Raw genomic sequence first — 26,615 nt, 5'->3', positions numbered from 1 at the left:
AAATTAGACAAAATAAGAACATTTTAATAAAATAATAATAAGAAAACATATTTATTTGAAACAATTAATAGAGTGCTGAATGCAGTTCCAAACACTTATACCAGACAGTAATGCCTTACACCCTTCAAAGAACATACTTCAAGATCTGCCACTCCAAGATATTACCACATAAGGAAGCACAACATAGTTATGAACATTCCACTTCATAATTCTCCAATGCCTAAAAATCTCAAAGCTTAAAATGTCATCATTCATGTGGTATTATTATTATGATACAAGCACTGGTGCAGTAGCTGCGACCCAATTCAAAGGCTGCATCCTCCGAAGGGTTTATTTGAAGCGCGACTGCATCACTGCGGCGCAACAAAGGCTGTCCCAATTCGTAGGCTCCTTTAAACCCTTCATTTCGAAGATTAGCCGATAGACTGTCGATTCATTAAATGATGAGCTGTTTCCTCTAAAAAGCTGTTTATTCAGCGTAGTGAAGGCTCTCCTCCATTGACATCCATTAAAAAAAGGGCTCTGGTCTCCTTTCCGTTAGCATTAGCCATTACGCTTTTTTGGCTAAAGGTTGCAGGCTGGCCATCTAGTGGCTTTGACAGGTAGCTATTCCATCATAATACTAAATTACTGTAACAAATTATTGATCATTGTTAGTTAATATATTAAATATAATTAAACAAATGGAACCTTGCTGTAAGTGTTACTGTTTATTTTATATGTTAAGAGATCTATTAACTGAAGTAAATAACTTTTCTCTTTATGCAGAGTAAAATTACTAAATTTTGTACAGTTTGATTCACAACAGTTAGTGCTTTGTAATGTAATTCTGAAAATTCCTTAAAATAATTTGGTAGTATACTGTGTATTACTGTGAAACACTGGTGTATAAGAAATCCACCTAAAGTGGCTCAAAATAATTTGGACAATTATTTAATTAAATGTTTTGTTGCATTTTATTTTTCATGTTATTTTGCACAATACAAAGACAAGAGACACTCTTGTCAAAGGCAAAATATACTAAATCAAATACATATAAACATTACATTAAAAACATTAAAATACATTAAAAATGAAACCAAGCTGGATGATAAGTAATGCATGTTATGTAATATATGCTCTTTTAATACATAAAAGCCTCATCTGCACGCACAGCATACTTTTTAAACTTCATCATAGTTAGTCAGCACTACAAACAAGTCAGGCTTGTTTTGATGCATTCTAAGGTTACAGAAAGGAAGACATGACCACAACTGCAAAGGAAGATGTTTGGTTAAGAGTGGTGACCAAGTTTAGAAATGAACATCAGAGAATCAAATACAAACTCTGTAAACAAGTAGCCTACTATTTTTGCAGTGTTTAGTTTAAAATTTGCAATGATATAAAATAGCTTTGATTGCCTTTATTATGAACAGAGGAGTGAAATATGATTCTGTACTTTAATTCTATCAGTCAGTTCACGGTTGGACTATTTGTCAGACTGAAAGTAGCTCGCAGGCATGTGCACACAAGACCACAAATGAGCTCTTTGACATTTCTGTTGTCCATCAGCTGACAGTATCTCTTAAACTGCTGCATCTTTTTTTAATTCTTTACACTTAAACTAATAAGTTGGTCCTGATCTACAGCATCTTAAATATAACCATAGTGAAAGACGTGGAGCTGTAATCATAACTGTGTATGAAGACGATTACAAGTGCTCGCTGTGTTACTGCCTCTAGTGTTCATTTCTGCACTGATATGTACTTATTGGTCTGTATTTCATGTCTTTTGAAAAAGTTCCCACAGTTATGTTTTCATCAGTAGATCAGGTAGATTATGTTTCTCTCTCTCTGAACTGAAAGAAGGATAAGAAAAAAAGGAAAGTGAGAAACTCAAATATGAAGCAATAAATCATTTGAAAGCTTTGCCAATCCAAATAGAGAGATAAATTTTAACTTTATATCACAGATATTTAGTGGAGTAACATAATGGATTGATAGTCAGGGTTGATGAGCGTCCGTACACTGGGCTGGCCGTCTAAAGTACTCCGTCTCATCTCTTCATAAACTGAGTCTGAGGGTGGATTTGATGGTCTGTATTTCTTGATCCTACAACACCCCTTCACCTGAGGATGACAAAAAGAAGTGACTCATTAAAAAAAATAAAAATAAAATAAATAAATAAAATCTGATATTCTTCAGCTTCCAAAATGACTGAGTAAACACTGTTCCAGGGGTGCAGTAAAGGGGGGTTAAATGGGGAGTGATTCTAGGAACACCAGGAACAAGGTTTAGAGCCAGTGAGAAGATCAAAATAACATTTTATTTGGAAGAGAGACACAGAGGAATGGGGCACTTGTCAAGCTTGTTCACAAGAATCTTGCTTGTGGTGTATGACTGCTAGCGGCGCATACTGAGAAATCTGTCACTGACCAGCAGACATACTGCAACAGCTATTTTTGAGGTGGTTTTGTGTCATGATTCTGCCCTCGTGTCCTTGATTTTCTCTAGTCTTGAGGCAGGATCATGACAGACTCGTGTTTTGTGTGCTTGTGTTGTGTCGTTCTCTTGCCCCGCCCCCTGGTTATCCTTGTTTTGTCATTATTGCCTTACCTGTGTCACCTGTTATGTTATCATTAGTCTCCCTATTCGAATCCCCTTGTGTTCGCTGTCTGGCGCCGTTCATTGTTACACATTGTCAAACATTGAGAGACCTGTGGACTGTATTTCTGTTGAGTGTCGTGTAATTACCAGAGTGAAGAATCTTCTTGTTATACTGTTTGTTTCTAGTCTAATCAAAGTCTTGTTAAGTATTTGTCTATTCCCTAGTCATTGTTTTCCCCCTTGTGGGTTTTGTTTTCCCAGTTTTGTCATCAATAAACCTTATGTGTAGTGCATTCTGTCTGCGCTTGAGTTCATCCCTGCACCCTTGAGACAGTTTTGGGTTGTTATTTGATGGTTTGCTGAATTTTTTGAGCTCTATGACTTCTGTTTCTCAAATGAAAACCTATATAAATCTTTTGGCTATAGAATGTGAGCTCGGTCAGTGTGACGGTAAGATTTTCTGAGTGTGTAATGCTGATATACTCTCAACAAGACACAACAAATGCATTTATTTTTCACTTCAGGATTCAGGAAGCCAAAATTAACTAAAGTCTCATATGATTTTCTATTATCAGTGGTTCATCTATTTATTTGCACTTTTTGCTTAATGTCAAAAACAATTAATAGTTTGAGAACTCTGTACTGTACAACTCTGTAATACATTTCATATAGATGCATAATGTCGTTTATAAGTTTAGTTTTTATTTTTGATTTGTGCTTTTCAATACTGATTTTTGTGTGTGTATGTGTGCTTACCTTCAGAATCACAAAGATGAAACCAGTGATGCACAGCAGCAGCAGCATGACAGCACACACAATGAGAAAGATCTTCACATGATGATGAATATCTCCTGAGCACACTTTCTCATCATCTTTTCCTCCTGCTTCTCCTTTTCTTTCTATTTCTCCTGTTTTATTTGTTTTTATATCTACTGATTCTTCTATGATAGAATAGAAAATGAAGGCCAGAGAATTAGAGCTATCATCTGTGCTGTTTTTCATTCAATATTAATGAAGGTTTCTCATTACTATAGTTTACAAACTAAATACAAAACTACGTTTTACATTTATATAGACAACAATAAACTCAAAATGTTTGATAATAAATGTATTTGCATGAAGTGTAAGACACACTTACCTATCCATAACCATGTGACTGTGCCAACTGACTTTTTGTCTTCCAAATTAAATTCACACCAGTACAACCCAATGTCTGTGGCTTTTACATTCAAGACGATGACATTAAAGTTGGGAAATGTTCCATTTACTTTGACTTTGTCTCTACACCATTTTGATTTAGGGCTAAAAGTCCCATCTGTGTAATAGTAGAAGACTTCCTGCTTATTTTTACTTGCTCCTTCTTGTTTGTACAGGTACACCCCATCTTGAGGGGTTTTATCAGCAGCACACTGGATGATGATATTATTCCCAACAGCTCCAATTAAAGATGTAACTGTGTTTGAGAAAAGCAACTAATGAGATCTTCAACACTTAAATGCACTCATGAATTTTCAGGCTATTGTGCATCTGAAATAATTTTTGTAGCAAAATGTACAGACGTGAAAACATACAAATAAAGTATTTTTATAGCCTTTCATTTACATGAGTGTGCTTAATTGTCTTTTTTTAACTAATGCAACATTTCTATATAACATTTTCTGTTGCAGGTTCTAGCCAAAGTAACATTTTTAAAAGTTGAAATGGAAAGCAAAATATGCATATACATATTCATACCTTGCAGCATTGAGTCTGCCCACGAAGTGCTTCTTAAACAGATACTGATCAATAGAAAACTGTATCTCACAAACATGCCATCTTCACAGCTCTGTGTGACTATGACTAGTTTCTGTTGAACAACGTCTTGTGGAAGTGATGGTCACATGCATAGCTTTTCAGACACTTTCTTTCTTTTTTTTTTGTCAAGGAAGTTGAGAGCTCAGGGGTTTTACAGTGTAGGTGTTCCTGTGGCTCAGTGGTAGAGCATTGTGTTAGTAGCACAAAATGTTGTGGGTTCGATTCCCAGGGAACACGTTAGGTAAAAAAAAATGTTAGCCAGAATGCACTGTAAGTCTGCTAAATGTAATTGCAGCATGTTAGCTTGAGCTTATAATATAGATATATAATATTCTCAAATGACAAAACCATTAATGATAACTTGATTTTCGGGACATTTAAATGTTTTTTACAGTCTAATCCTGAATGTTTAAACTATTTCTTTAATTAGGATGTTATGTGTATAGCATATAAAGTTAAGTGGATTGTTGACAGTTTAAATATTATAATCTGTGTATTTTAATAAAGTATTGGTAACACTTTATAATAACTGCATGCTATTAATCATAAGTTAAGCATTAGGAAACAGTTAATTCATCATTTATAAAGCATTAATAGACATTAATAAGCAGTTTATAAATACAGATATAAATGCTTTATACTTGATTTAAAAGCATATCTATAATGTATTTAATAATTGTTTTTTCATACTTTATTAATGGTCAATTTATCATTTCTAAATGAAGTATAGCATTATTTACACACCAGTTATAAAGGAGTTGTCAGTGGTTCATAAGATCACTTAGAAATTGTAAGTAAATGATTAATAAACTATTTAAATTTGCATTCATACATCTTATTATTCAGACATATAGTTATAGAGTGTTAATAAATGGTTTATTAATATGTATTTCTACTGTAATTCAGGGTTAATTCAGGTAGTTATAAAACATATGTAGTTGTTAGTTAACTATTTTTGTGAGCTCATCTAAAGTGAGAACTATTTATGCCTTGTAAAGCATTTACAAATGAGATTTAAAGGCTGTTAATATTTCTATGTTCTGTATCACTGTGTTGTGTTTGTTTCCTTTTCCTGTTTAGAAGATAACTGAGCCTTTAAATATCCTTTATAAATGCTTTACAAGGCATAACTAGTCCTCACTTTAGATGAGCTCACATAAATAGTTAACTGACCACTACTAAATGCTTTATAACTACCTGAATTTACTACATTTACTTACAATTTCTTGTGATCTTATGAATCACTGGCAACTCCTAAATAACTGGTTTGTAAATAATGCTATACTTCATTGAGAAATGATAAATTGATCATGGATAAAGTATGACAATAAAGTTATTAAACACATTATAGATAAGCTTTTAAATCAAGAATACAGCATTTATATCTGTATTTATAAACTACTTATTAATGTCTATTAATGCTTTATAAATTATGAATTATCTGTTTACTAATGCTTAATTAATGATTAATAGTGTGCAGTTATTATAAAGTGTTACCAAGGTATTTAATGTGTGTCCAGTCAAAATGTTGGCCTAAAACAAAGATCAGTATTTGCTTTATGTCAAAATGAACAAGAAGTCATCTTAATAAATCTGAAAATACAGCTATAAAAGATAGTTGGCTGGTTTGCATGCAGCAATTAGACTCTACTGATGGATATTATAACTAGACTAGATCATCTCCTTATAAAATAAACTAGTAGAGGTTAACTGCATTCATCTTGAGTTTCTTTAAAGAGGAAAAATCTCAATTTTTTTTTCAAGATTGAAAAAATATTTAGAATTCGATTAACCTTTTTCTAACCACTTTCTCCTTGACCTTATAAACGCACCCTTAGCTTTAAATTAATAGATTTGTTTTAATTCCAATTGTAATTTTAATAAAATATTTTTATCTTGTTCACTTTCTATTTGTTTGTCTCATTCATATATATATATATATATATATATATATATATATATATATATATATATAATAATATGTACCAAATTAGCTCAAAGTGAGATGTACATAATTAATCATAATGGGTTATTATTAACTACATTCCTCTTCAGGAATTATTTGTAGCATTATAGCATTAATAGTACAATAAAATGATTTGTTTGTCCACAGGGCAGACAGTGTTAATCGTTTATTGACTAAGTAAAATTATTTCTCTTGCCACGAAAAATAATTTTACTAGCTACTAATACATTGCTCCCAGAGCATGTAAAAAAAACGGAACGTTAAAGGGACCTCGTCCCGTGAGCAGCAAACACCAACAACCAAGTGTGAATACATATGGATGTTTATTAAACTACACTACAGGGGAACATGCAACATCTGACTAGACACAAACATACACACATTAAACATAAATAACAAATCAAGAAAGACATAGAGAGAGAGAGAGAGAGAGAGAGAGAGAGAGAGAATAAAGAGTGAGTGAGAGCGAGCGCTCACGTGCAAGAGAGTGGAGGGTCATGGCAGTATTGAGTGAATCACAACCTGTTAAGAACCATCAAAGAATCTCAGTGAGCCTAGTCAAAGCCTAGAAGAGCACATCTAAATAGTTCACAAGTGGTTACTTGCATTGGTTCTGTAGTTCCTGAGTGTGTCCCGGTGCATGTATATGCGTAGATTCCTTTGAATCCTGTTATAAGTAAAACCTCATCATTTCACAACTGCTCTGAAGTAAATCAACAAAAGTTGCCAACTGCCAAAGAGACTCTCCCCAAGGGGAGTCTTAGGTTTCCAAGGTTATGGGTGTCTCCAGGGAACCGCAAGTTAAGAAAGCACCTTTTCGGGTAAGAGGTTTTAGGTTTCCCGGTAACACCACTTTTGGTTGGATTGACCAGTAACAAGGCATTAGGTTTACACTGCATGGTAGTGACCCAATTCCTTTTTTCCTCTCATGAGTAAAGATCGTCCGGTGAATGTAAGCAATGCATGTAGATTTTCCTCGGATTGAGGCCTCCTGTGGTAAGGAGGATAAAATACGTGCCTTGCATGTAAGCAGATTTCATATTCATAAATGGTTGACGTCATGCTGACGTCAACTCGACACCACCAACTGAGATCACATGACAATTATAGGCGCGATGGAGGAAGAAGGCCACACAGTGGAGCAATGTGGAGGCTTCATGTCTTTTAAGTCTTTGGGGCGAAGAGACAGTGCAGGCAAAAATGCCAGGGTTGTTGTTTTACAGAAATAAATCCGTGTTTGAAGACATTTCACGAGATATGGGGAGGCCGGTTTAATCGCTTTTTTCTCCGCCGTACGAGAGTCAATGTTTTGTTGATTTGATTTTTTTGACTCCAGTGGAAAGCAAGTTAAGAGAAGCACCTTTTTTCGTGCTGTTTTACTGGGAGAGGTTTTATCTGGTTTCCCAGGTATAGTGTAAATGCACCGGATACTTTTAAAAGATGATTGACAGGTCGTCAAAAAAAATCGGATATAGTCAGAAAATCGGATTTGGGTATCAAGGCATAGCAGCCATTTTCAGCGGGAAAGTGTTTCTTTGTCCCAGTGACACCTCATTTGCATGTTTGACTGGCATGATTAACTGGTAACCCAAACTATGGTACAAATTGTATGATGCATTTTAGGATCACATAGTTTACATAATAGTTTGAGGAATAAAAAGCAGATCATTTTAATACCAAGGACGAAACATGTAGAAGATCTTAAAGCAGAGATACACTCATATATCTGAATATAAGCATTGAGAGTCTAACTAATACAAATAAAGAATTGTAACTAGGCTACTACAATAGTGAAACATACAAACAATACATGCATATACCAGATACATTTGTAACTGATTAATTATAGTCTAAATGAATAAAAGTGTGTGTGTGTGTGTGTGTGTGTTGTGTATTGTGATAATGTGAGTTGGCTAGTCAGCCAGGCCCATTAGGTGTCATCGAGGGCTATCTAGTTATCTCGGAATGTGTTTGAAGTCGAATGGCGAGACCCGAGAGTTGGTCTTTATCTTCCAGATAATGGGGGTAAACATTGCCATTAAGCACTCATATAAATGTATACCATGAGGCCAGATTCTGTAATTTATATGCAAATGTCAAAAGGCTAAAGGAATCCCTACAACATAAAGCCCAAACGATCATACATGATCCTAAGCAAATGCTACATATATCAATTATGTTTTTAATTAAACTATTTTCTTTGTTTCTTTTGATTTTGGTCTCTTCTTGAGACTGCACATTTTCTAATTTCATATTTCACGATTTCCCAATTTGTCCCATATAAGCCTGATATTTTATCATTATTGTAACACCTCTTTATCACACTTTTAACATTATCCTTAAACAGAACATCTTCAAAAAGTATTTTTGAAGTATTTAATTTCCAGTAATTGAAATGAGATCCTGGAGTTCTTGTATCAAGGCTGATAACTAAACGGATCATTCTATGGTCTCTGCAGACTGAAGGCACTCTGTCAGTCTCCTGAACTTGATTCCCAAGTTCCTCAGATGTTAACCAAAAGTCAATTCTAGATTGTATAGATCTATCCTTATTACTCCAAGTAAAGTCTGCCTTTTCTCTGCCTCCATTCATCCCAACAATTTAATTGGGAACATAAATTAAATATATCAGTATGGAAGGTCTATGATATGGGGAGGAACACAATCCAAAAAAAGGATCATTAATAGTGTTCCAGTCACCACCTAAAATCAACTAGGCACTTGGGTGTTTTTTAAAGAAATCCAGAATTTCTTCTTTAAAATTTTGTAATAACCTGTTTTGTAGAGTATAATTGTCGCCATAGATTTAAAAAAAAAAAAAAATATATATAAAAAAAATATAAAATAAAAAAATATATATTATATATATATATATATATATATATATATATATATATATATATATCATCTTCTACAACTAAAATCAACCATCTTCCACAAGAGTGAGCTTTACGTTTGAAAATGTTCCCTTTATAATTATCTTTCAAAACTGCGACCCCTGCTGATTTAATACTCCCTTATGCCAACCAGATATCACTACCCAACTGATTTTTACAGACGTTACTGCATGAGTTTCCTGTAAAAAATAAGTCAGTTAATAAAGTCAGCCTTAAAACCTTTAAGGAATAATAAAAAAAAAAATGCTTTTCTGTTTAACAAATCAGGAGTGCCCTTAACATTGAACGAATATAAACATAAAGACATAATCTCTTAATAGATTACCGAAGTCAAATATTTTCCATTCACCCAAGAACAACATTCACGTAAATAACCTAATTCAGTGTCACAAAAACACCAAATAGCCAAATAGTCTATACAACATTTTCAAACTGGAAGTAAAAGAAAACCGTTAACTCAAAAATTAGTTATAATATACTATCCAGCATATACACGAAGCAATATAAGTCTAAATTTATATTATAACCCTTGCAAAAGACAAATTTGTAATGTTACATTTTACTTTAAAGCTATTAGAAAAGATAACCTTTACCCATTACCTCAAAAAACTGAAACATCTGCTTCAACATCAGTCATAGTTTATCCACGGATTTCTTTGCCGTCAATTATAGTTTTGTCACCGACAAAAAATGCCTTTTTCCCTTGTTTGCACGCAGCTTCAATTTGCGGCCAAAATCTGTTATGCATGTCTTTGTCTTTCATTGTTAGGTCCTCTCCAAATCTAAACTTTCTGGCCTGAATATACTCTGATCCCTTCAAACTCTTCCACAGGAGCTCCTTGGCTGATCTCGCCGTAAACCTCAAGATGACCGGTCAAACCTTCTCAGAGCTTTTCCTCCCAATGCGATGAACAACATCAATGTGATGAGGAAAGTTATCTGCAGCATACAGTATGTCAGTCACTCGTTGTTTGACATTGTCTCCTTCTTGCTCTGCTCGACCGTAAAGCCTTAGATTCCATCTTCTTGGTATCTTTGAGCTTCATTCACTCTTTCTTCCAACTCAGAAATTCTCTTCTGATGTTCTTCGTTTAATGTCTTTCTTAACATCATGCATCTCTTTGAAGAAAAAATCCGGCAGCTTCTTTTAAAGAGTTTATGCATTCTCTGTTTTGTTTGATCTCATGGTGTATGGTTTCGGTATTTTGATTCATTTTCTCCAACAATATTTGCACAATGTTATTCTGTACCTCAGCAAGCGTTGGCTCTGATTTACTTTTCTTGAGATCTGGCGTGCATGGCTCTGAACCCGCTCTGGACTACTGCATCGAGGTAGGAATGCGTCTCCATGAATTCCATTTTTTGATTAACAGCGTGGTCAGCAGAACCATCTCTTCCTAAACCAAATTTTCCCTTGTCTGTATTTTGCCCTCGTCTCTTTTCTGCCATTACATCATACGACTGAAGGTGAAGAGATTCCAACTACCTTTGAACTATATAGCTATACACTTTTGTATATTATTACTTCTAAAGGTTGGAGGTTACTAAATTACACATTTGTTGCTCTGCTGTTCAATGCTTTACTCAATACATCAGTTAAAAGTCTGTAAAGTTGCACCCCCCCCCATATACAGGTCCTTCTCAAAAAATTAGCATATTATGAAAAAGTTCATTATTTTCCATAATGTAATGATAAAAATTAAACTTTCATATATTTTAGATTCATTGCACACCAACTGAAATATTACAGGTCTTTTTTGTTTTAATACTGATGATTTTGGCATACAGCTCATGAAAACCCAAAATTCCTATCTCAAAAAATTAGCATATCATGAAAATGTTCTCTAAACGAGCTATTAACCTAATCATCTGAATCAACTAATTAACTCTAAACACCTGCAAAAGATTCCTGAGGCTTTTAAAAAATCCCAGCCTGGTTCATTACTCAAAAACCGCAATCATGGGTAAGAGGTTAACCCAGAAGGCCATCATTGACACCCTCAAGCGAGAGGGTAAGACACAGAAAGAAATTTCTGAACGAATAGGCTGTTCCCAGAGTGCTGTATCAAGGCACCTCAGTGGGAAGTCTGTGGGAAGAAAAAAGTGTGGCAAAAAACGCTGCACAACGAGGAAGAGGTGACCGGACCCTGAGGAAGATTGTGGAGAAGGACCGATTCCAGACCTTGGGGGACCTGCGGAAGCAGTGGACTGAGTCTGGAGTAGAAACATCCAGAGCCACCGTGCACAGGCGTGTGCTTTGAACCAGAAACAGCAGCAGAAGCGCCTGACCTTGGCTACAGAGAAGCAGCACTGGACTGTTGCTCAGTGGTCCCAAAGTACTTTTTTCGGATTGAAAGCAAATTTTGCATGTCATTCGGAAATCAAGGTGCCAGAGTCTGGAGGAAGACTGGGGAGATGGAAATGCCAAAATGCCTGAAGTCCAGTGTCAAGTACCCACAGTCAGTGATGGTCTGGGGTGCCATGTCAGCTGCTGGTGTTGGTCCACTGTGTTTTTTATCAAGGGCAGGGTCAATGCAGCTAGCTATCAGGAGATTTTGGAGCACTTCATGCTTCCATCTGCTGAAAAGCTTTATGGAGATGAAGATTTCGTTTTTCAGCATGACCTGGCACCTGCTCACAGTGCCAAAACCACTGGTAAATGGTTTACTGACCATGGTATTACTGTGCTCAATTGGCCTGCCAACTCTCCTGACCTGAACCCCATAGAGAATCTGTGGGATATTGTGAAGAGAAAGTTGAGAGACGCAAGACCCCAACACTCTGGATGAGCTTAAGGCCGCTATCGAAACATCCTGGGCCTCCATAACACCTCAGCAGTGCCACAGGCTGATTGCCTCCATGCCACGCCGCATTGAAGCAGTCATTTCTGCAAAAGGATTCCCGACCAAGTATTGAGTGCATAAACTGAAACATAATTATTTGAAGGTTGACTTTTTTTGTATTAAAAACACTTTTCTTTTATTGGTCGGATGAAAATATGCTAATTTTTTGAGATAGGAATTTTTGGGTTTTCATGAGCTGTATGCCAAAATCATCAGTATTAAAACAATAAAAGACCTGAAATATTTCAGTTGGTGTGCAATGAATCTAAAATAATATGAAAGTTTAATTTTTATCATTACATTATGGAAAATAATGAACTTTTTCACAATATGCTAATTTTTTGAGAAGGACCTATATTTCTATATTAAAAATACAAGTGATATTTCTTATTATTTAATTAGCATCAAAGAAACAATACAGTTCTTATTCTCAGTGATTAAAAGATTAAGCAAAAACAAAAAAAAAAAAAAATATATATATATATATATATATATATATATATAACAAATGATTGCACAACCATCAGTTAGGTGGCGATATGCAGTATGTAAATGACTATTGAACAAAAGAAGAAGAGAGAAGCTGGCGTGCTTTTTCTTAGCATCCGTTTCCATGGTGTCTCATCGATTCGTCGCTCTGTTGATGATGGGTTCATCTCAATCAGCTCCCTTGTTCAGTAGTAAGGGCACTGATCAGGGAGTCTGACATTTTAAGGGCTGTCTCAATCACAAAATCCTTCCAAAGCACTGGAGCATTCGCTCCCTGAAAAATCCCACAATGCACCGCAAAAACTAGGGAGTATCGGCACTCACTAAGCTCCCTTACTGGAAATAACATCACATTTCTGAAGCATGGAAAACATAAAACACATGAGCCAACTCAAAAAATATAATGACACGCGATAGAAGATTTGAAAAGACAAACCGTTTTTTAGTATATTTCAACATAAACACACATCGCTAGACAGGAATTGAACACATCAACATAAATTAACATGTATAATTAATATTCAGCTGAAATGTTGTAAGAACATGTAACAGAACAATGTGTTTAAAGAAATAAAAAAGTAATATAAAAATTAGATTGGTCCTGCCTGTTGTTTGTTAATTCATGTGGTGATGTTCTACTATGTTGTCCGTTGATGTTGTACGTAATCATGTCGCTGGAATTCAAGTGATCACTGTCCCAACGTGCAGTGAGTCAGGGAACTTACCAGTGACCGAATTCGTGTACACAATATACTGATTCACGAGCTCGGGAGCTGATTGAGACGCACCTGATGTCTTGTGTGTTAACCAGGAACATACTCTGAGTTGACTGAACCATAGATATGTATAGATGCCCTATTCGACCGCTCCAGATACCTTAACGCGTCCGCCATTTTGGAACGGTCAACTTGACATCATTCACCATAATAATCAATAAATATTCAAAGATATACGAGTGTATAGCTTACTGTTGTAGACGCACAGTGACGCGCTGACTTTACTGATTAGCGATTGGCTCTTTTGCTCAGAAGACGGGGCTTTATTCGATAGAGCGGCCATATTGAGCATTGCATTTGTTCCCCATTCAAAACTATAGGAGTGACACATCTTGAGTATTCTACAGTCTTTGACTTAACTTACTCTCGGATGAGTTTTTGGAAGCAGAGAGAATCAATCGACAGTTCAGGGTTTAGAAGATGGTAAGTTAACCCTGCTTTCTGGAATACACCCCTGCTCTTGCGATTGTCTGGGTTACTTTACAGTTTCAGGACAAGTGGTTATTGTTATTCATAACTTTATGGGGAAGGACACACTTATTACTGTGACTGGTTTACTTTCAAAAAGATTTAAAAGAATCATCTCTATTTTGTCCTGACAACAGAAAACAAAACAAAACACACAGTTCACCTCTTTTATAATGTTTCAAATGTGTAAAATAGAAATGGAAGCATCAGCATAAGTTCTACTAAGAAGACTTAATGCCACATCACATTACAATTAGATCTAGCCAATCAGCACTTAACAAGAGGAATATAAAAGCCCTCTACTCACCCTTCATTGTGTTTGCAGATACTGCCGCGACATTTCCTGCTCAAACTGTTGCGTGACTTATTGCCTGACTTTTCCTGGGTTACTTGCATATAGTTAAGTTTGTCTCCTGCAAACTATTGCGAATTTAATATTCCTCTCAAGATGCACACTAGATCGTTGGCATTGAGCTGGTGTCGAGGTGAACGTTTGCGGTCGTTTGCTAGTGTTGGATGATATACAGTACAGGCTTCTGAGTTTTTTCGGCAGAGGATGTGAAACATTGGCGGAGTTCCGAGCGCTTTCCAGGGTTGCCAGGTTTTCTCAAAATTGCCAATTGCTACTCAAAACTAGCCCAATTGCATTTCGAGAGGGGTTCCCCGGTAAAATTGACATTCCAGGCACTAAATATCACATTATTGGGGTCGCTTCAACCCGTGGACATGAAAAGCAACCCACAGCAACAGTGCTTTCCGAGCTGTCGCGTCGGCGCTGCTTGGGTCTCAATCAACAAAATATTTCATCTGTACGCTCACGTGAACCTGCAAGCATGAAGTCTCTCCGGGCCTGCAGTCGTAAACAAGGCTGCCGGTCTCCTTCGGCATCTCGTCTTTATCACTTCATCAGCCTACACCATTTTAATTATCATTTCTGTTTTATGCACTTGTGGTGTAGATTATGAAAGATGAAAGATTATGAAAACAAACAATTTTTTTTTTTTTTTTTCAGCAGATTAACTTGCACAGATTAATTGTTTACATCAAGAATGGCAATGTGCAATAGTAAAGTAAAGTCAGTTTTGATTTCATGCAGACTTTAAGTTATAAACAATGCTTGTTTACTTTTGAATCTACTGGTGTTGGTTCATTCTGTTCCCTCATACCTATTGGCTTCGGTCTTACTTGGCTGTTGCAGCCTTCACATTACACAGACTATTGTGGCACTTTGCATAACTCTGCTATGGTGGTCATCAGGTAAGTTTGTCCATTACTGTTTATGAAGTTCGGCCTATCGTGGCCTTCACATATCACAGCCTATCGGGGACTTCTCTTAACATTGAGTATCTCTTCTTTTTATGGTCATGCTGATCTGGCTCATTTTCTTTTTATTGGGGGGGGGGGGTTTCCTCTGTGGGTTCTGGCAGCTAGGTTGGAGTTCTATCAAGCATGTGCAGGAGTCTAGCCTAAAGAATGTTTATGTATCCGTGTATATGCTCTTAAGTCGCTGCTAGAACCCTAATTCTACCTCTATCATTTAACCTAAACTAAAACTCAAACTGAAACTAACTAAAACTCAATTTGGCCTATTGTGACCTTCAAGTAAGTGACTATTATTGTTTATGTAACTGTCTATTATTGTCCTTTGCAAAATTGGCCTGTGATGGCTTTTCTCATTACATGAACTATGCTGTCTTTGTGTTAAATGGCATAATGTGACCTGTCATTAGATAGCTCAGTCATTTGTTTGTAAATATGTACGCATTTTGTAAAAATGTAATGCTGTATGTTTAAGGTAAATTAAGCAAATACTGGTGGTGTTGTCACACCTATTTATTACATCAACTCTTTCACCGCCTCTCGCGGCCTACCGTCATGGCCTTAATGGCTATACTCTCTACGGCCTCTTGTAGCCTTTCTCTCATGGCCTATCGGGGCCTTTCTCTCTGAGGCTGGTTCAGCTCTATTTAGTCATCTTTAAAAGCTGTGGTCTGTCACTTCTTCTATACACTGGCCACTACTGCTGTTGAACTTGGAATTCAAACATGAGATATCAAGCTACTGGGAAGATGGTCATCCTCTGCATTTGAATCCTACATTAGACCTGAACCACAAACAATCTCAAAGAATATCAAGCTGTCCTCAAGGTAATCTATATGCAATTACTAGTGGTGGTACAATACCTATTCATATTACTCCCAACAACCTCTATGGTTTACTGTGGCTTAATGATGTGTTTCTAAAAGAAGATCACACAGAACCAAGGCTGCAGACAGCGCACTCTGTTTGTTTTCTTTATTTTATAAATGCACAAAGTTTTGTTGTTATCATGTGTGTATACAAATAAAAGTAGACCCTTTACAGATTCGTTTGATGTATTGCTTTTATCAGTACGATCAAAACTCAAAACGCGTATCCGTGTTAGCCGACTTCAGAGGGTTAACTTGGCCTTTCTTTCTGTGGACTGTCCTTTATGGCCTTCCCCTCTGTTACCCATCTCGTGGCATTTCCCACCGTGGTCTGTTTACATGGCCTTCCTCTCTGTGCCTACTGAGGCATTTCATTCTATAACCTCTTGACTATTTCACTATGGCCCATCTGGGCATCTCCATCTGTGGCCTAGCTAGGCTTTTTCTCCGTGGCCTTTGTGGCTTCTCTTTAAGGCCCACCGGGGCTGTTCCAACTGTGGCCTATCGGGGCTTTACTTTCAGTATGGCCTATCCAGCCTCTATCACTGTCCGGCCTATCGTGGCCTCTATCCAGCCTATCGTGGCCTCTATCACTACCAGGCCTATCATGGCCTCTGTCACTACCCGGCCTATCGTGGCCTCTGTCACTACCCAGCCTATCGTGGCCTCTGTCGTCACTACCTGGCCTATCGTGGCCTCTTTCACTACCTGGCCTATCGTGGCCTCTGTCACTACCCGGCCTATCGTGGCCTCTATCCAGCCTATCGTGGCCTCTATCACTACCCAGCCTAACATGGCTTCTTTCCAGCCTATCGTGGCCTCTGTCACTACCCTGTCTATCGTGGCCTCTGTCACTACCCTGTCTATCGTGGCCTCTGTCACTACCCTGTCTATCATGGCCTCTGTCACTACCTGGCCTATCGTGGCATCTAACACTACCCAGCCTATCGTGGCCTCTATCCAGCCTATCGTGGCCTCTATCACTACCTGGCCTATCGTGGCCTCTGTCACTACCTGGCCTATTGTGGCCTCTATCACTACCCGGCCTACTGTGGCCTCTGTCACTACCTGGCCTATTGTGGCCTCTATCACTACCCGGCCTACCGTGGCCTCTATCAAGCCTATCGTGGCCTCTATCACTACCTGGCCTATTGTGGCCTCTATCCAGCCTATCTTGGCCTCTGTCACTACCCGGCCTATCGTGGCCTCTATCACTACCTGGCCTATCGTGGCCTCTGTCACTAACTGGCCCATCATGGCCTTTATCACTAACTGGCCCATCATGGCCTTTATCAAGCCTATCGTGGCCTCTATCACTACCTGGCCTATTGTGGCCTCTATCCAGCCTATCGTGGCCTCTGTCACTACCCGGGCTATCGTGGGTTCTATCCAGCCTATTGTGGCCTCTATCCAGCCTATCTTGGCCTCTGTCACTACCCGGCCTATCGTGGCCTCTATCACTACCTGGCCTATCGTGGCCTCTGTCACTAACTGGCCCATCATGGCCTTTATCACTAACTGGCCCATCGTGGCCTCTATCCAGCCTATCGTGGCCTCTATCACTACCCGGCCTATCGTGCCCTCTATCCAGCCTATCGTGGCCTCTGTCACTACCCAGCCTATCATGGCCTCTATCACTACCCAACCTAACATGGCCTCTATCCAGCCTATTGTGGCTTCTGTCACTACCCTGTCTATCATGGCCTCTGTCACTACCCAGCCTATCGTGGCCTCTATCACTACCCGGCCTATCGTGGCCTCTATCCAGCCTGTCGTGGCCTCTATCACTACCCGGCCTATTGTGGCCTCTATTACTACCCGGCCTACCGTGGCCTCTGTCACTGCCTGGCCTATCGTGGCCTCTGTCACTACCTGGCCTATTGTGGCCTCTATCACTAACTGGCCCATCATGGCCTCTATCCAGCCTATGGTGGCCTCTATCACTACCTGGCCTATTGTGGCCTCTATCCAGCCTATCGTGGCCTCTATCACTTTCCGGCCTATTGTGGCCTCTATCACTACCTGGCCTCTTGTGGCCTTTATCCAGCCTATCATGGTCTCTGACACTACCCGGCCTATCATGGCATCTATCACTACTCGGCCTATCGTGGCCTCTTTCCAGCCTATCGTGGTCTCTATCACTACCCAGCCTATCGTGGCCTCTATCACTACCCGGCCTATCGTGGCCTCTTTCCAGCCTATCATGGCCTCTATCACTACCTGGCCTACCATGGCCTCTATCCAGCCTATCGTCGCCTCTATCACTACCCGGCCTATCGTGGCCTCTATCACTACCCGGCCTATCATGGCCTCTGTCACTACCTGGCCTATCGTGGCCTCTATCACTACCCGGCCTATCATGGCCTCTGTCACTACCTGGCCTATCGTGGCCTCCGTCACTACCTGGCCTATCGTGGCCTCTATCACTTTCTGGAAGAACTTAATTAACTTTTTTCTAAGTCTATTGTATTTTTTATAGTAAAATATCTATGATATATATGTAGGTATTAGCATCTGATGTATCACAGTAATATCACAGAACGTTTTGTAAGAGGGAAACTTCCTTGATATAACAATTTACAACAATTTATTGAGGTTACCATGTTTTTTTTTTTTTTTTTTTTTTTTTTTTTTTTTTTTTAGATTTTAGAGGCAATTTCACTTTGTCAGGTGAAGTTGGGAAAAAAATGGCATGGATATTTATCAAAAGTTGAACAAATAATTTATTGAACAATTCTTATATATTTACATTAAAATATGTAATTATAGCACATAGATTTAAAAATAAAAAATAAAAACAAATGATAAAAATGGCAGCACATGATGTTGTAAGATATTTACTTATAAGAATCATTATTTTAATCTTGTATTTCATATTAAGAGTGTAAATTAATTTATTATAACTGACAGGTGTGAGGATCAGTGGGCTTGAGTTTTTACCTCCATAGTTTAAGAATGGGCAAAATAATGGATAGAGTTTTTCAGTGAAAGACTGAGCAGTGAAAGAGTAGATATGAGAGCTGGACTCCACATCATAAAAGGAGACCAGACCCTCCTCATAATCCACAAACACACCGACCCGCTGCGGCTTCACTCTCAGAGATAGAGAGACAGAAGGATCATCATAGGCTTTATATTCATCTCCATTCCTCAGAGCCACCGTCCAGTATCCATCTCTGGGTCTCAGTGATCTGTTCCTTCCTGTTAATAGATTCTCTGGCCACTACTAAAATCCATCCAGTCTTTCTCTTAACATCCACCTCAAAATAAAATCTCCCTGAGGAGAATCCCTGAGGTTTGACTCTGAGTTTCTGTCTAATGTCTCCATCTCTCACTTGTTTTCTGTCATCAGACAGAATGAGTTTAGGATGAGCTGTATCAGGATCCAGAGTCACATCCACTGAGAAAACAGAATATAATTCTCAACTTCACAATACACAGTTATTCTGTGATGCTGATGTTTTTAATTAATCCAGTGTTTAATCAGATTGTAGTGCAGTAATGAAGCAGTGAGTGTATGAATGTAAACTAGTGTAGTGCAGACAGCACACTGTACCTGCATACTGCTGCATCCACTTCAGCTCTGTAGAGACACATCACAATAAAACATCATCAGACCTGAAGCTTATATTTAAACAATTGAGTACATCATCATGTTTCTATCTGATCAGTGTGTGTATTGATGTACCAGTTAGTATGAGTTTCTCATCTATAGTGTCCTTCAGTTGAGTCAGAGCTCTCCTCAGAGTCTCCAGACTCTCATGAGTCTTCATACTGATCTCAGGCCAGTTCCTGGTGTTTCTAGGGCTGCACAGGGACGAGTGAATCTACAGCAGGAGAGAGGAGAAATCCTTCAAGTTTACAACAATAAAATAAATTATTGTCAGTTGTCTTGTTTGCAGTGAAGCGAGGAGCACAAAGTAACGCGGGGTTAGTTGTAACACACATGGTTTAAATATTTCCACACATGCTAGCATGACAAAAATTCAGAAAGTCTTTTGAAGATATCGTTGAACATTTGTTTTACCACAGCAGAAGTAAATTTGTGATTGAAGTAAATTTTTCATCTCAGTTAATTTAAAATGAAACAAATCTGCTATTATTTTAATCTCCAATCTGTTAAAAAGTGACGTGACATTCAGCCAAGTATGGTGACCCATACTCAGAATTAGTGCTCTGCATTTAACCCATCCGAAGTGCACACACACAGAGCAGTGAACACACACACACACTGTGAACACACACACCCGGAGCAGTGGGCAGCCATTTTATGCTGCGGCGCCCGGGGAGCAGTTGGGGGTTCGATGCCTTGCTCAAGGGCACCTAAGTCGTGGTATTGAAGGTGGAGAGAGAACTGTACATGCACTCCCCCCACCCACAATTCCTGCCGGCCCGAGACTCGAACTCACAACCCTTCGATTGGGAGTCCGACTCTCTAACCATTAGGCCACGACTCCCCCACGACTTATTTAGCAGTTTTGTTATTATTATTTTTTTTTAATGCTTCGATATCTAGCAGAAGACACAGTTTTTATATTTCGGTTGCACAGATGGAGAATAGAAGTGAAACACTGTGTTACAATGTGCCACACTATTATTAAACTATGCTATTCTATGATAATAGTGATGCAGTTTATACTATTTACTTCTATGCATTTTAATGAGAAACCTCAAGAAACAGGTGAATAAAGACTGACAGTCTATGTTTAATGTTCAGAATGTATTATTTCAAGAAATGTGAAGCATTTTGGCTTGTTTATGTGTCTCTTGTTGTGTATGTTTGTGTGTGTGAGGTGTTGTGATTTTCTGAACGTGTTTCTTCATCTGTTTGCCCACAATGTTTTTAACTATGCTGTATAGCTATGTGTTGTGATCAGGGTCGTCCCAAACATGGTTGCAATGTGTTCATTGTCAAACTCAAAAATTATATATTTTTTTAATTCTTTGAAAAAAGTTCATTATTTTATTTTAAAATGTTAATCATTTATTTTATTGACAAAATATTTTAGTTAGTCTTGTTTTTTTGTTTTTTTTTCATTAGATCAGATAACATTTTAAGCTGTCATATGATCATGTTACAATGTGCCCCTCAGATGTTAAAAAGTACCCTAGCTACGGGGCATGTCGTCACATTTCACTTCTATTTTTGTGGGGTAAGTAAAGAAACACTTATACACTGTATAAGTACAATCAATGTGAAAAAAAATATATACTCTGAACCCCATGTAGATTTATACAAACTGAGAAAGTCAGCATATTCTTCCTTTTTATCTTAAATTTTTTCACTGCAAATCACTGTACAGATATCTTGGACTGAAAGCTTTTTGCAGGCTACCGTTTTTGACATGAATAAATACATTCTCGCACAAGAATGCCTGTCTCCCGCGTGAGCTTACATTATTATTATTGCTATTATTATTATCAATTCTCATGTGTTTGCTTGTGAAAAGTAGTTTGTAGACCTGACAGAGTTGTGTAATGTGTGATCTCCTGTCACCAATCCGTCGTGTGGTGTGAGAAGAACAGCGATCTGACGATTTTGAAAATGGTGCAGTGTGAACCCGGCACGCAAGGGAAGGAAGTGAGGAAAGGACACGAGGATACAGAAATAAGAAGAGAATGAGAAGCACCTGCTAAGTTTCAAACAGGATAAATCTGCCACCGAAGAGCACTTCAGAGTAACATAGCTGCCATACTGCGTACAATTGATGGCCACTTTTCACTTCCATGTTTCCTTGTGCATATTTAATTTGTGATGCAGATGTTGTAAAATGACACAAAAGTGTTTATAAGGAATTGGTTTAGGTCCACTACACCCTTTATTCCTTCAAAGCTCTCACTTAAGGGCAGAGCCAGACAGTAACGGAGTACATTTACTTGAGTACAGTACTTAAGTACAATTTTGAGGGATCTGTACTTTACTCGAGTATCATTTTTGGGGAGTACTCATGACTTTACTCAAGTACATTTGAGAGGCAAATATTGTACTCTTTACTCTGCTACATTTCTATCCATAACCGTAAGTACCCGTTACTTCTTCAGCCCCGTCCACACGGAGACGGAGCTTACCTCAATCCGATCTTTTTTTCTTCGTCTCAAGAAATATCTGCGAACTGCAAAACGATGTAGTATACATGCCAGACCAGCATGTGGCGCTGTAATTCTGCCACAGAGATACACTAAAAACGGGGAAGAAGTATAGTTGCCAAGTCTGCGTATTATACGCAATTTTGGGCTTCTTTTTTTGTAAAGTTGCGTGAAAAAATCCCGGGTCGCGGGTTGCGTTTTTTTGGGCTTATTTTATAAAATATGGTTGCTTGTTAGGAAAACCTGACAAGCAACTTCGTTTCTTTTCATTTATGTTCACTGTATTCGCCAATGCATTGATTGACATTCTGTCTGCTCACAGTTAATAGCCAATCAGTGCAAAAATATAAGCGCTGTAGCATAATTTGCCAAATATTCTGCCCCCTTCTCACACGCCTTTTTTAAACGTGATTTTTCTTAAATGAGGGATTGGAGAAAAATCACATTCAAAAATAATGTGCGTGACGCTGTAATCCAAGCAATGATAGTAGTAGATGTAGAGGAGTGGGATGACATTCTTTAATTTATAAGGCAGCCTAATTTATTATTATTATTATTATTATTTTTTTTTTTTTACAATGTTTTGTATCAATGTTTTATTATCACTGTAATAAAAAACAAGTAAGCCTAGTATATAGTAGGCCTACAGCCTACTAATACTTAGAGTATATTTGTTTTTTATATTTTATATTTGGCCTTTTCCATCTCTCCAATCCTACTCTGCTCACAGGTGATTGGAGATGAGTTTGTTCCTGCTTTGTTGCAGTTTGCTGATTTTTGTAAAATAACTTATGTTTTTGCTTTTCAGATAAAAGGGTAATTTCAGTTTAATATGTTGCAGGCTTAGTTATTGGTAATAAATAATTGATAATAAATAATATTGATGATAATAAATTATCAAAAAATATTGGGCTTGTTTTGGGCTTGTTTTTGAAGCAGCGGTTGCTTATTTGTCTCGCGAGAGTTGGCAACTATAGGAAGAAGACTTGGACTATGCTCATAAACCTTTTGCTTGGTACACAAACGAACATGGAACAATACATTTATTAATCTGTGTTAATGTTAGTTAATAAAAAGATAATCGTTCAGTATTTGTTTTTGTTGCTGTTACATGACGTAGCGGTGTCTGATTAGGGCGAGACATGGGCTGATGACTTCATCATTTCAGAAAATATACGGATTCGCCGTCCAGATGAAAACGCAAAGGCGGCGTTTTCAAATTTATTCATTCTGGGACTCGGTTTCAAAAAACATCGGTTTCACTCTTCCAAAACGCCGGATTCCGTGTGGACGAAACGCCTATCCGATAAAAAATTTGTGCGACGAAAAAAAAAAAGAAAAATCTCGGAAATTTGTTGTTTCCCTCTCAAACGTGATTGGATTGTGCAGGCGCAACTGATTGGGACACAGCCTATCAGCAATCACATTCAGCTATCCGCCAAAGACTTCATGACATTTGATCGAATTGAAGTACAGTACACACACACACACACACACACACACACAGAGTCGTCACACATAGATTGTGTGTGTGTGAATGGTGTTATTCAGCTGAAAGTATTTTCTCCTGTCTTTGCCTGTATGTCTGTGAGAGGAAGGGGCTTAATATTGTCACTCAAATGAGCTGAATTTAATTTTTCCTTCTTTGTACGCTGACCTAAACACAGCTAATTAGCTGATTTTCTTTAATCATTATTATTTTCTCTTCTATGCTGCGTGTATAACACGGTCAGGTTCAGAGGTGTCAGAACATTGCTATATTGCCTTCTTTGCTGATTTAGGTTTATAGATTTGATTGATGTAAAAACAGAGAAACTCACATGTACACACAATTCTTAGCTGAATTTTCTTTTCTGATATTACACATTAATGTAAGCTGAGCATTTTCTTTGATGTTCTTGAGTATGCGGTGTGTTTAACAAAGTCAGGTTCAAATGTGGGTGCAAAAATTCCCGATTCCTCGGGAACACATGATAGGTAAAAATTGCACTGTAAGTCACTTTGGATAAAAGCGTCTGCTAAATGCATAAATTTAAATTTTAATTTAAGAATTCCATTAAAACTCTAGCAGAGGTTTGTCAGAGCATTGCCATTGTGCGCAAGTGAGATTTTTACTTTCAATACCTTTTACATTCTCCAAGGTATTAACATTAAAAAATTTTATAACTCCATGTAGGACGTTTCTGTACATAAATGTAAGCACTGTGGCAGTAGTAATGCAATATTTAGAAAATGTACTCTTGTACTCTTGATACTCAAATACTTTTAAAAACAAGTACCTTCAGTACTTTTACTTAAGTAGACATCTGACTGTAGTACTTTTACTTGTACTTGAGTAAAATTTAGCAAGGGGTATCTGTACTTTTACTCAAGTAATGAAGCTGTGTACTCTGTCCGCCTCTGCTTAAGGGTAAACCCTTAAAAGTGATTAGGGCATAGTCATGAGCCCTTCAGAATAAAACACAGCCACCCAACTATACAAATGCAACAAAATGATATATAATATTTAAATGTATTTTATTATTCCATTATTTTAAACTCACTTTTCTGACTTCTGCTGAGTGTTTCATGTCTTGAATCTTCTTGATTCTGTTCTGGATCATCAGCTGCACATCTTTCTGTGTCTTCATCAGTTCAGTCTATAGAGAGAACAACACAGACACATTTATCATAACAGATTAAACTCACAATATGATTTCATAATGAGCTTTTATTTTACAACATGAAATAAAATTCCTCATGATATCAGTCCTTTAAAAGAATAATAATGTCTACCTTCTTCTCTTGACTCTCCTCTTCTATAGGAACAGTGTTGTGGTTCTTGTGGTCTGTCACAGTGCAGATTGAACACACACATGTCTGATCATCTCTACAGAACAGATCCAGAGGTCTCTCATGTTTCTGACATATATAGTCCTCCAGATTACTCACAGGATCCATCAGTTTGTGTTTCTTCATACGTGTCACTCTCAAATGAGGCTCCAGGTGAGTTTCACAGTATGAGCTCTGACACACCAGACATGACTTCAGCGCTTTCAGCTTTCTTTCCTCACAGATGTCACACAGAACTTCAGTTGTTTTCTCAGGATTTTTCTTCTTATAGTGATCTACGAGGTCTCTGAGTGTGGTATTAATCTTGAGATCAGGTCTTTGCTTGAATGTTTCTTTACAGTATGGACAGCTGCAGGTCTGTCTGTTGTCCCAGCACTTATTCAGACAGATCTTGCAGAAGTTGTGTCCACATGGAGTCGAGACTGGATCAGTGAACACATCCAGACATATAAAGCACTGAATCTCCTCAGACAATGAACACTTGGAGGATGACATTGTTGGGAAGAGACATTATTCAGGATTAGTGTGAATTCCTTCAATTTTGTTTATGAAGAATCCCATGATGCACCCAAGCAGCAACCTCTCGCTCTCTCTCGTGAAGCCAATAAGGAAGTGACTTAACCCTCTGAGGTCTAGGTGGTTTTGGGGGCCAGGAGAAGTTTTAACATCCACTGACTTTTGTGCTTTTTCCAGTTGCTTATAAATAGATAAGTCTAATGACACTGTAATCAGTACAAACTGGGCTACAATAATATGTAAATAGCATGTATGTACATGATTGTGTTTTTGAGAAAACAATGTTTATGCGTGGTTAGTAAAAAACTACAATTTTGAAGTCACTGAAATAAGGTCATTAAACACATACAGAACATTTGTTCACAAGACTGTCAAACCTGGAGCTTGTAGCCTAGAATTTTTGCTTCAAAATGATGTGAAAATCATCTTGTTTACTTACAGAAAACAATAGATTGATTTAAAATTTCTAAGACACTTTTTGTTTCAAAAGGGCATATGCGAGTAGGCATCAACTATCATGAATATTTGTGTGATTCACACAAGTTATATGACAACTAATACAAGTAGATTAATAATAAAAAAGACTTACTCATGTTTATCTCTGCTGGGTCAAGCCGCTTCGTTCTTCTTTCTGAGGTAATACACATCTTATTCCTCTCAGCGGTCTTATTGAGGTGAATTATGTCTTATTCCTCTGAGCACGAAGCGAACAGTAACATTTAAAAAACGTGAAGTACGGTCTCGCTGCTTTGTTTGCTCTGATGAGGGCGGTTACCAGCTGCCCAGATTATAATCTCAATAGCGCACTCGGCGCGTAGGCGTGGTAGCATTAGATATAATGAAGGGAGACGTGAAAGATGGACATTGCGTTATTTTCATGTGGATTACTTTATCACAGAATATTTGTTTTTGGTAGCACTTAGTTTAAAAGTAGACATGTCAAGCTTTCTATAGATATATCTCTCATGTCTCTGTGTTAAGTATTCACTGAGTTACAGTTCATTTTAATGACATGTTTCTAAATAAAGATCACCGCAGACCAAGGCTGCAGACAGCGCACTCTGTTTGTTTTCTTTATTTTATAAATGCACAAAGTTTTGTTTTTATCATGTGTGTATACAAATAAAAGTAGACCCTTTACAGATTCGTTTGATGTATTGCTTTTATCAGTAC

General features: G+C 37.7%; 2 protein-coding genes across 7 annotated transcripts in view; both read right to left on the bottom strand.

Annotated features, from left to right (window-relative positions):
* LOC109056731 (E3 ubiquitin-protein ligase TRIM39-like) overlaps positions 1-26,615 on the bottom strand; it is an 820,810-nt gene that overhangs the window by 103,068 nt on the left and 691,127 nt on the right. The gene's annotated exons all lie outside the window — the stretch shown is intronic.
* LOC109109181 lies at positions 960-4,658 on the bottom strand. Of its 3 annotated transcripts, none has more exons than XR_006154972.1 (5): positions 4,320-4,658; positions 3,724-4,038; positions 3,342-3,526; positions 2,595-2,695; positions 960-2,107 (listed from the first exon to the last, which is right to left on the bottom strand). XR_006154972.1 is itself a non-coding variant. In XM_042725321.1 (5 exons), the coding sequence occupies exons 1-5, from the start codon at positions 4,393-4,395 to the stop codon at positions 1,817-1,819; spliced, it is 699 nt and encodes a 232-aa protein (XP_042581255.1). In that variant the 5' UTR covers positions 4,396-4,624; the 3' UTR covers positions 960-1,816. The 3 variants fall into 3 exon arrangements, 2 of the variants coding, with proteins under 2 accessions (XP_042581255.1, XP_042581254.1); XM_042725321.1 differs by lacking the exon at positions 2,595-2,695 and having other exon boundaries at positions 960-1,837; positions 2,006-2,107; positions 4,320-4,624; XM_042725320.1 differs by lacking the exon at positions 2,595-2,695 and having other exon boundaries at positions 4,320-4,623.

This window comes from Cyprinus carpio, chromosome B6 (genome assembly GCF_018340385.1).
Source record: "Cyprinus carpio isolate SPL01 chromosome B6, ASM1834038v1, whole genome shotgun sequence".
Lineage (NCBI taxonomy): Eukaryota > Metazoa > Chordata > Actinopteri > Cypriniformes > Cyprinidae > Cyprinus > Cyprinus carpio.
Note: the sequence above shows the minus strand (reverse complement) of the source record. Positions and strands in the feature narration are given on the sequence as shown.